The 11,632-nt window shown below is 43.7% G+C and overlaps 1 protein-coding gene across 2 annotated transcripts; it reads right to left on the reverse strand.

Annotated features, from left to right (window-relative positions):
- Positions 1–759: 759 nt before the first annotated feature.
- LOC139562502 (myb/SANT-like DNA-binding domain-containing protein 4) lies at positions 760–4,511 on the reverse strand. 2 transcript variants are annotated; one of them, XM_071380238.1, is made up of 10 exons: positions 4,101–4,511; positions 3,745–3,815; positions 3,481–3,657; positions 3,329–3,390; positions 3,160–3,246; positions 3,031–3,072; positions 2,789–2,962; positions 2,020–2,709; positions 1,627–1,738; positions 760–1,532 (listed from the first exon to the last, which is right to left on the reverse strand). In XM_071380238.1, exons 1-8 carry the CDS (start codon positions 4,256–4,258, stop codon positions 2,674–2,676), a joined length of 807 nt encoding a protein of 268 aa, XP_071236339.1. In that variant the 5' UTR covers positions 4,259–4,511; the 3' UTR covers positions 760–1,532; positions 1,627–1,738; positions 2,020–2,673. The 2 variants fall into 2 exon arrangements, with proteins under 2 accessions (XP_071236339.1, XP_071236338.1); XM_071380237.1 differs by having other exon boundaries at positions 2,020–2,962.
- Positions 4,512–11,632: the final 7,121 nt, after the last annotated feature.

Below are 11,632 nucleotides of genomic sequence, written 5' to 3' on the forward strand. Positions count from 1 at the left end.
CGTTCTTTCAAAATCGAACCCAGAAGCAGACCAGGGGCCTGTTGCACAAAACTAGGATAAGGGATTAAGCCAGGATATCTTGGTGATCCTGGCTCAATTGATCCGTAATCCGGTTGCACTAAAGATGGATAGGGGGCAGGAGGATATGTTATGGTATAAATTACCATGGAGATTTATTCTGTGGAGCTAGCCTGCTCCAGACCAGGCTAAATTCCAGGATCTATTTAATCTCATCCCTAATGTCAGTCAGCAGTCACCACAAATGGAAACCAATAGTTATTTCACTGCTCACTATACATTGTTATCACATATAACTAGACCCACTGTTATTATTTAAACGTTTGTGATCATTAATTTCAATGATTTTGGATAAAAAATGATTTTTAGATGATGTTGCTATCATTAGATAATTTACAGTTTCCCATAGACTATAAGGCTATATATAAAATGATAGAATATTAGGGCCACAGAGGGGAAAAAAAACACAAGTCATAATATTGTAACCAGTTGTTTTAAAGGAGGACAGTTGTTAAAATGACAGATGTGGGGCATTTCGTGAAATTGTAGTTCAGTATGGTTTCATAAACAAAGACATGCTGATGTGCCAGAATATTAAGTATCACATTGTCATAAGTATCAAAACTGTAAAAACAATATGTAGCTTTTCTGCAGAAAGAACCAGCCTCATAAATTTATGACTATCCTTTTTCTTCAGTGTGGCCCTAGTACTCTGTCATATAAACAAATACACATTCCATATGAATATAAAAACACAATGTGTAACATTATGTTCCTTTATTGAATAAGGACAAAACAAAGCAGGTAAACCATCAGCTCCTTTCGAAACTGAAGTCACAGTGACTCTACAAGATGGAAAGCACAGAATCCAAGCATATTATACAAAATGATACATACACATTCAAAGGTCTGTATATAACACACCCTGCATGTCTGCACACTAAAATAAATGCAGGACAAATCCATACACATCAACTGAACAGACAAATGAATGGATGCAGTAGCCTCCCTGCAGCCTTGTATTACACACAGTATACCGCACAAACATCATAAGAGGCCAAATTCGTCAAAAAACGAACCCAAAAAAACCCAAATTCCTCTGCCACCGCAGGACATATTTAACCAAAATTGAAAGCACACATACTAACTAAAATAATTCAACACATATTGGTCCCTCAGCAGCCGACCACTGTCGTCATCAGGGAAGATTGACGGATTGTCCCAGTCCATGGCTGGTGGCACTCTGGGGGCCCTCTCCTTCCTCAGGCAGGCCACATTGTGGAGGACAGCACAAGCCACAGTAATATCACATGCCCTAACAGGGCTGACCCTTAATTTGTGAAGGCAGTGAAAGCGTGCCTTCAGGAGGCCAAAGGTCATTTCAACTCTGGCCCTGGTCCTGGCATGGGCATGGTTGTAGGCCTGCTGTGCTTCCTGGGGGTCTGTGAAAGGTGTCAGGAGAAAAGGCTGGCAGCCATACCCCCTGTCTCCCAGCAACACACCAGAGAATTCACCTGTCAACACAAAATCTCATCATTACTACCTCATAAACACAGTGATATTCTTGACACAGCCATGATGGTTATAAATAGGGGTTGTGTGGCTTACCTTGTGATAGGCACTGATAGATTTCAGAGGCCCGAAAGATTCTGGAGTCATGGACTGAGCCAGGCCATTTTGCCACAACATTGCTGATCACACAGTCAGCATTGCAGACCATCTGAAATCATAAGATGAGGAATATTACACCAATCAATGCACATCACTGGCAATGCAGAGTGTTCGTCAATGGACAATATCAAAAAGTTCTGTTCACCTGAACATTAATGCTGTGAAAGGATTTCCTATTCACAAAATCGGCCTCATGGGCACCTGAGGGGGCTTTTATCCTTATGTGTGTGCAGTCCACTGCACCAATAACATTGGGGAAACCTGTCACACAAAGTAATGAGTATCCTACTATGTGTTAACAGTTGTCCTGTAATTTGTAGATCCTCTTACCTGCAATCCTATAGAACTCCTCTTTGATGTCACAGAGTCTTCTGTGGCCAGGGAAGGAGATGAAGACATCTGCTAATGCTTTGATAGCCAGACACACACTCCTTATTGTGCGGCAAATTGTGGCCTTGTTCAGCTGTTCTGCATCCCCCACTGAGTACAGGAAGGCTCCACTAGCAAAAAAGCGCAAGGCCACACAAACCATTTGCTCCACACTCAGTGCATGGCTCCGTGCAGTGCGGTGCTTAATCCTGGGACCCAGTAGTCTGCATAGATACCTGATGCCATCTGCAGAAAACCTGTATCTTTCATATAGATGGTCATCAGGGAAGGCCAGTGGGTCCAACCGGTCCCTGAAGACCCTTTCTCGCCTGAAGGCTCTCCTCAGCACAAGTGCTTCTTCATCCACCACATCTCGCACGAATGGGCATGCCATTGTCAGAGCAGAAAGGAACACACAATTTTGGGCCTTCATATAGGCTAGTGGCCACACCTGGTGCTGGGGGGGTGGGCAAAAGAGGGAGATGCCTTATAACGATGACTTGGTTGTACTGATTGCTGGGAAAATAAAAAAAAACCTTAGAAAGATGCCACCGTCCTGTGTGCTCACAATAAGAGCTCATATGTCATGGCTCACTTGACTTTACGAGAATATACCTAATTTTTATTTTGAGCTGTGTCATCTTCTTGGAGCTGGGGGAGGAAAGAAAAATAATGATTAATACATTTGTGTTACAGTTAGCATACAGTGTACATTGAAGGCATATCTCACCTCCCTCTCAAGTTTTTTTATTTCAAGGTCCAGTTTCCTAATTGTCCTCTTTTTTATTTCGGACTCCAGTGCAAGATTTTCCATCTTTTTCTTCTTGTACTGAATGTCTATGTCTGCCAGTTCTATTTGGCGCCGGAGGTGGTTGCCATACAACTTTCTGATAGCTTGTGAGCTCTGTGAACACAATACAATTAGCGCAGCTGGAATTTGGCAGGATGTGGTGTCCTTTTATTAATACGCACTATGTTGCCAGGCTGGTTTTCCCACTGTATAGCATCTGGGTCCTGTAAAAGAAATTAGATTTTTTGATTTTGATGAGGACTCCTCACCATTGTAGAGTAAATAGTACTTTCACAGTCTTAACATGATACCTCATGCCTTCTGGAATCCAGAGAGATGGTCTCCTCCTCATCATCGTCTCCATCATGTGCTGTTGCTGCTGCACTGGGGCCTTCACCCTATCACATTTAATCGGATTCATATTGAAGCTAGTAGACAAGACATGCCAGGCCTACAGTATGCCTTTGATGGAGTACTCACTGGATCAGCATCGTCTGGTGCTTGTGCTGGTGGCTCTAACAGGAACACAGTGCTGCCAGACACTGCAAGGCAATAGGTAAACCAAAGTCAGACAGTCCAAATTGATTCAATATGAATGTGGTTGTATCCCATGTAGAGATGGAAGGACATACCTTGAATGAAGCGGGTGGCATCTTGGGAGGAACCTATGCTCGTCTCTTTCCCCCCAGGGATCCCCTCTAAGACGGGCCTGCCTTTATTTAGCTCCAAGGCCATGTCCTCTGCTGGGGTAAGGTCAGCCTTTGGTGACCCACCACCCGTGCCTTGTCTGTGGGTATTCTTTTTCACTGCTAAAACAGTACAGACAATGTGTGAGCAGGCACCTTCTGGGTACAATATATGCTTGTGCTTTGTTAAATATTAGTCAGGGACCATACCATTCTGCAGAATGTTCTTGTATTTGATTTTGACCTGCTGCCATGTCCGTTTTGGCCCGTTCATGTTTAATCTACACACACACACACACACACATTTAATGGAGTCACACTGCAAAAAATTACTTGGTATTTTTGTCTTGTTTTCAGTAAAAATATCAAAAAATTTATCATAGCTTTATACAGTGTGATGGAGTTACTTTACACAATTTCACTCATATCTGCAGTGCATTTCAATTAAAAATTTAACCGTTTCATAATTACAGTACAACTGCATTTTTGGACATGTGAATTAAATATTTGAATTGTAATTGTGATGTTTCAGCGGAGCGGTGAGTGTGTAATTGTGCACTACTTACGCATTCAGGCGGTCTGCAATACTTTGCCACGCTTTTTCTCTTTGCTTTATCACTGTGGCGGTGTTGCCTTTCTTCTTAATTATATCTTTTACCTCCTCGTATGCCTCCATGAGGATTTGTGCTTCCGACGGGGAAAAGTACGCGGCTCTAGTTGCCATGGTAAATCAGTTAATCTGTGATCTGTGGCGGGGTCTATTTGAGTGAGCCGTGAGCGCGCACCTATCCAGGATTGGTTTCACCTGGCTTAATGAATCCGTGTCTGCTCATCCTGGCTTGGTCTTTGTGCAACCAATTAAGCCTGGACGCACATGTTTTGGCTTCATTGAGCTCAGCTGAGTCATTTATCCCGGATGTCTTAATTCTACTTTTGTGCAACAGGCCCCAGGACAAGGAGAGTAGGAAGAAGGTGAGTATTTATTTACAAGTGAATATGAAGGGGTAGAAATATCCGGGTGGCGTAGCGGGCAGCGGTGGTGAGTTGATGGGAGTGAATAGGTGGGTCCAAGGGAGTAGCGGAAGCCTCCGACGACCAGGCAGGAATGGGGTAAGTGATCCGGGTGAATAACTGAAGACAGAACAAACGGAGGTAAGTTTAAGGCAAGCAATACGTACAAAACAACAAAACAAATTCTATCAAGCTGGAGGCTGATACGCTGGAACAACATACTATTCATGGCTAACGATCCAGCAGGGAATGGATCTCAGGTCCGGGTTTATGAAGAGGAGAGATGATGATCAGGACCAGGTGTGCAGATAGCTGATGGGATACAGGTGCGGGTAATCTGAGATCTCCCAACTAGCTAAATCGCCCGGCAACCAGACAGGGTGCGTTCCAGGACACCGGAAAAAACACTCCAGAACAGAACACAGGCAAAAAAACAGACTCAGGAAACGGGATTCGTGACACAAATAAAATGTTGATTTTATTTGATTTAAGTGGTGATAATAGTTTCAACGGTTTTTAAAGTAGATAGGGAGCACAGAAAATGGGCAGAAGAAGAATAATAACATTAGGTATGCAGAATAACAAGAGTGTTCTTGCTACTATGGAAACTTCAACTCCATCAATGGACACTAAGATAAAGGCACTTGAGAAACAGGTGCGCGAAATGGCGGAGCACATTGATGACTTGGATAACCGAGGACGCAGATGCAATATCTGTGTGGTGGGACTCCCGGAAAACACTGAATGGACACGTTCAGTGAAATTCTCAGAGAAATGGATCACTGGCTACCTACAAATGGATACCAAGGCTGGTCATGTGAATGTCCTGCTTTGGGGCAATTTATTTGGTTTCCATTCATCAATATTTCTTTCTTTTTTTACGGGGTGGGGTAGTTAGCCCTTGCCCAACCCCTAACATGGAGGACCATGGACTGCTTTGTCTGCCTCCTACCCTTTGACCTGGTCGACTTGGTTTCACCTGCCAGGATTATAAATCCTCTCCGGCTTAGCTCTCACGGTCATTGGAGTACGTAAGCCTCTCCACCGTGGCAATTAGGTTTATCTTATTAATTGAAGTGTGCTGGAGCTCAAATATAAGGACCACTTAATAGTGCAACATTATTAAGGGAATTATGTTGCAATCCTAAACCTTCAGCTTTAGTTATGTTATCATAATACACTTATCAGCCTTGAAGATGTACTTTGTCGTGACAGAAGCTCTGGATATAAAACTATTCTCCTGCTCAACTTCCTCTACAGTTGTGTTGCCGGCACCAGACTGATTTCTGCCTCCCCATTTGTGCTACAGTATGATGCCAAAATGAAAAGAAATAATGTGTATTCATTCTTTTATTTAAAAACGCTTTACAATAACCTTTCTGTATGACACAAAAACAGTCATGAAGTTAAAAAAAATTACCTCACAAGAACATTCATGTGCCTTCGCATGCCTAACGGAGAGGAGAGGGTGCATTTTTAGAAGCGCCTCCAACTCTGGGCATACCTGCACAACTTTCTGCAAATATGGCCAGTATTTGCGTGCAACATCGCAGCAGAAAAAGCCCATTATGCCAGCAAAAGACAGCTCCTTCTGTAACGCTCGTCGTTGAAATGAGAAGAGGAGGACCAATACGCAGCGGGGTAAGTGTCCATATTCAATTTAAAATCCGGACTGGCGGGCGGCTCTGGCAGATCCGGACTGGCGGGCGGCTCAGGCGGCTCCTGACTGACGGGCGGCTCAGGCGGGTCCTGACTGACGGGCGGCTCAGGCGGCTCCTGACTGACGGGCGGCTCAGGCGGCTCAGGACAGACGGGACACTCAGGCGGCTCAGGACAGACGGGACGCTCAGGCGGCTCAGGACAGACGAGCGGCTCATGACAGACGGGCGGCTCAGGACAGACGGGACGCTCAGGCGGCTCAGGACAGACGGGACGCTCAGGCGGCTCAGGACAGACGAGACGCTCAGGACAGACGGGACGCTCAGGCGGCTCAGGACAGACGGGACGCTCAGGCGGCTCAGGACAGACGGGACGCTCTGGAGCGTCCGGACTGGAGGGACACACAGGAGACTTGGGTTTTAACCTTTCAGTGATACCCATCCCGGATCCGGGAGCATCCTCATCAAAAAAGCTGACTAGCATAGCCTAGCCTAACGGGACAGGGCTATCATATAATATAATTTTCATGAAATCACAAGTCCAATACAGCAAATGAAAGATAAACATCTTGTGAATCCAGTCATCATTTCCGATTTTTAAAATGTTTTACAGCGAAAACACAATATGTATTTCTATTAGCTAACCACAATAGCCAAAGACTCAACCGCATATTTTCACCATGTTTCTACCGCATAGGTAGCTATCACAAAACCGACCAAATAGAGATATAATTAGTCACTAACCAAGAAACAACTTCATCAGATGACAGTCATAACATGTTATCTTCTTGTCAATATGGGGGCGCTGTTTCCACTTTGGAAAAAATCGTGCCCAAATTAAACTGCCTCGTACTCTATTCTAGATCGTACAATATGCATATTATTATTACTATTGGATAGAAAACACTCTCAAGTTTCTAAAACTGTTTGAATTATACCTGTGAGTAAAACAGAACTCATTTTGCAGCAAACTTCCAGACAGGAAGTGAAAAATCTGAAAACGATGCTCTATTCCATGGCCTGCCTATTGAATTGCCTGATATTTATGGATATGCATGCACTGCATACGCCTTCCTCTAGATGTCAACAGGCAGTGGAAGGTGGAATGGGGTGTCTAGCTTGATGAGGTCGAACATAACACGGTGCCTGCCCGGACCACCTCTCTCCACGGTAAGCACGGGAAGTTGGCTCAGGTCTCCTACCTAACTTAGCCACAAACCCCGTGTGCCCCCCCCTAGAAATTTTTGGGGCTGCCTCTCGGGTTTCCTTGCCAACCGTGTTCCTTCATACTGCCGGTTCCTTTCCCCTGCTGCCTCCGCTCTCCTGGCTGCCTCCACCTGTTCCCATGGAAGGCAATCCCTTCCAGCCAGAATCTCCTCCCATGTGTAACATCCCTTGCCGTCTAGAATGTCCTCTCATGTCCATTCCTCCTTTTTACCACGCTGCTTGGTCCGTTGTTGGTGGGTGGTTCTGTAACGCTCGTCATTGGAATGAGAAGAGGAGGACCAATACGCAGCGTGGTAAGTGTCCATATTAAATTTAATAACTGAACACAAAGAATACAAAAATAACAATGTGAATGATATAAAACAAAAACGAAACAGGCCCGTATGGTGAAAACACAGACACAGGAAACAACCACCCACAAAACACAAAGGAAAACAGGCTACCTAAATATGGCTCCCAATCAGAGACAACGACTGACACCTGCCTCTGATTGAGAACCATACTAGGCCAAACGCATAGAAACAGACAACCTAGACATACAACATAGAATGCCCACCCACATCACACCCTGACCAAACAAAACATAGAAACATACAAAGCAATCTATGGTCAGGGCATGACACCTTCTGCAAGTACATTGCATAGGCATAAAGTTCATTTGGAAAGTATTAAGACCCCTTGACTTTTCACATTTTTTTTACATTACAACCTTATTCTGAAATGGATTAAATTGTTTGTTTTTTTCCTCATAAAAAAATATGGAAATATCACAATTACAAAACTATTCAGACCCTTTACTCAGTACTCTGTTGAAGCACCTTTGGCAGCAATTACATTCTTGAGTCTTATTGGGTATGACGCTGCAAGCTTGACACAACTGTATTTTGGGAGTTTCTCTCATTCTTCTCTGCAGATCCTCTCAATCTCTGTCAGGTTGTCAGAGCACAGCTATTTTCAGGTTTCTCCAGAGATGTTCAATCCGGTTCAAGTCTGAGCCACTCAAGAACATTACGAGACTTGTCCTGAAGCCACTCCTGCATTGTCTAGGCTGTGTGCTTAGGAATGTTGGCCTGTTGGAAGGTGAACCTTCGCCCCAGTCTGAGGTCCTGAGGGCTCTGGAGCAGGTGTTCATCAAGGGTCTCTCTGTATTTGGCTCCGTTCATCTTTCCCTCGATCCTGACCAGTTTCACAGTCCCTGCCACTGACAAACATCCCCACAGCATGATGCTGCCACCACCATGCTTCACCGTAGGGAGGGTGCCAGGTTTCCTCCAGATGTGGCGCTTGGCATTCAGGCCAAAGAGTTCAATCTTGGTTTCATCAGACCAGAGAATCTTGTTACTCATGGTCTGAGAGTCCTTTAGGTGTCTTTAGGCAAACTCCAAACGGGCTGTCATGTGCCTTTTACTGAGGAGTGGCTTCCGTCTGGCCTCTCTTCCATAAAGGTCTGATTGGTGGAGTGCTGCAGAGATGATTGTCCTTCTGGAAGGTTCTCCCATCTCCAAAGAGGAACTGGAGCTCTGTCAGAGGGACTTTGGTGGTTTCATAATTCTTCCATTTAAAAATGATGGAGGCGGGGGACAAAATGGCACTGTAGAGAAAACATTGTTTCAGAGAGCTCCCATGGCATTCGTTAATTTCTCTCTTTATATACATTTTTTCGCTTGAAAAATAGAATTTGCTAAATAACTTACCCTACAATGAGTCTTGAGGGCTATTTCTCAAAAGTTTCCGACAACATGCCCAACAGAACTACTAAGAGCTTGACCTAAATATCCACCCCTGTAGATGTGCAGGATGAGCGAAGCTAACTAACTTCGTTGCAGATCCAGGCACAATGGACCTGGTGATTCAAAAGATGACTGATAACATTACTAAAGTGATCGATGTCAAGATAGGAATGGTCTTGGAAGAAATAGCAGGCCCTTCAGCTGAACTACAGAAGGTTGTCAGGTGTGTTGTTGAGGCGGAAGGAAGAATTACTACTGTGGAAACTTCAACTCCATCAATAGACACTAAGATAAAGGCACTTGAGAAACAGGTGCACGAAATGGCGGAGCACAATGATGACTTGGATAACCCGAGGACGCAGATGCAATATCCGTGTAGTGGGACTCCCAGAAAATGCTGAAGGGACACGTTCAGTTAAATTCTTAGAGGAATGGATTACTGGCTACCTACAAATGGATACTAAGGCTGGTCGTGTGAAGCTGGATAGAGCCCATCGCTCTCAAACATCGACACCCGGTCCCAATCAGCGCCCACTGCCAGTGGTTATAAAGTTACACAACTTCACCGACAAAACAGCGCATCATGGATGCAGCCAGACGCATCAGATCTGACAGTATTCAACGCCAAGGTCCAAGGGTCTCATTCTGCAATGATTACTCCACAGCGGTTGTATGAAGATGCAAGGTGTTTGATGAGGTGAATGCTCGACTCAAGAGAATGAAGATGGACTACGTACTGCTGTAGCCTGCCACATTGAAGATAATGGTCAACAGAATGCCTAATAAGCTTTATACACCTGAAGAGGCTGCTGCGTTTTTTGACTTTCTTGGGTAAATAACTTTACGCTGCGCCTTTGCAGCATTGGATATATTTTTTATTCAAATCTGGTCATGAAGTAGTGATGTGAGTTCTCAAGTGCTCTTGTTCAGTAACATTTGTATTTATATTATTTTTCTTGCTACTGTAACTGCCACCATAGCTCAGACTGAGATCTGTGTGAATCTATATCGGTGCCCCGGCTTGGTCTTAGGTGGAAGAGCCTCAATCTTCTTTTATTGATTTTCATTTTCATATGTATAAATGACGAGGCTATAGAATGGTTATGCAGACTTAAGAGCCTACATTGGAGAGTTGAAATCCCCTTCGTTAGCAAGCGGGAAAACCCCCTTTTGGAACATTACATGTTTATTTTTCAGGTGTAGTATAGTTTGGGTTCAGGGTTCATATAGTTTGTTTAGGCTCGGTGAGAATGGAGAGAGTTCAACACATGGGGAAAGGTACCACCCTACCTTTTACAGTAGGATTCAGTCTGCATATTGGTTAGTCAGTGCAATGGCAGGTAACAGAATGCATTTATGTACATTGAACATTAGAGGGAGCCATAACCCCATTAAAAGTAAAAAAAGTACAATCTTTTTTGAAAAAAGCTAATATTGATATTACTCTGAAGCAAAAACTCATTTGGATGATAAGGAGCATCTGAAATTGCAACAAGGGGGGTTTGGTCAAGTGTTTTTCTCATCATTTACGTCCAGAAGTAGAGGTGTGACAATTCTTGTGAAAAAGAACCTACCACTTAAGGTGTTGAGTTGTGTGAAAGATACATTTTGTTGTTTTGTTATAGTTAATGGTACTTTAAAGAGCAGGAAATTTCCATGATGAATATTTTTCTTCCCCTCAGCCGACCCACCGATTTCCTCACTAAGATATTTCTAGACTTCTCAGAATTAAACTCAGACTGCAGTGGTTGGAGGAGATTTGAATTGTTTGTTGAACCCCCTTATTGACAAGTTTCCCAGGGACATAGCTTCACCCTCTCCTCAAGCTAGGTCGCTTAAAGCTATTTGTGATGATCTGGGGTATGCTGTTATCTGGAGAACCTTTCATCCCTCCAACAGAGAGTTCACTTTTTACTCTGCACCTCATGGATGTCAGACTAGAATAGATTACTTTTTTATGCCCAGGATGTCTTTGCAATCTGTTTTATCTGCTAATATAGGAAGCATAGTCATATCTGATCATGCTGAGGTGATCCTGGACATAAAACTTAAAGGGGCACCCAATCCATCAAGACACTGGAGATTGAATACAATCGTTCTTAAAGACCATACATTTACATGATATTCTATTACAGAGTTTAAAGCATTTTCACTATTAACTCTCAATCAACAGATACCCCCTCGCTCCTTTGAGAAAACTTTTAAAGCGTACGCCAGCGGTCTGATTATGTCATACTCAGTCACTAAGAGGCAGGAAAAACATGAAAGCAAAAAATGTTAGAGGGTGAATTGGCAACTAAAGAGAAGGACAACATTAAAATTCCCACTCCTGCCCTATTAAAGGAAATATCAGTCCTTAGATCAACATTGAACTGTCTCCTAACACAGGGCGCTGAAAAGAAAATGAGACTCGTCAGGCAAAAGCTATATGAACATGACGATAAACCAGGAAAATATTTGGCGTACCTAGGT

The sequence above is a fragment of the Salvelinus alpinus genome, chromosome 32 (genome assembly GCF_045679555.1).
Source record: "Salvelinus alpinus chromosome 32, SLU_Salpinus.1, whole genome shotgun sequence".
NCBI lineage: Eukaryota > Metazoa > Chordata > Actinopteri > Salmoniformes > Salmonidae > Salvelinus > Salvelinus alpinus.

Coding starts and splice junctions, on each gene's coding strand:
- LOC139562502 (XM_071380237.1), bottom strand. CDS start 4,258: ATGGCAACTAGAGCCGCGTACTTTTCCCCGTCGGAAGCACAAATCCTC. Junction 3,816..4,100: donor ATTGCAGACCGCCTGAATGC/GTAAGTAGTGCA, acceptor GTGTGTGTGTAG/ATTAAACATGAACGGGCCAA. Junction 2,963..3,030: donor AAAACCAGCCTGGCAACATA/GTGCGTATTAAT, acceptor TTGTGTTCACAG/AGCTCACAAGCTATCAGAAA.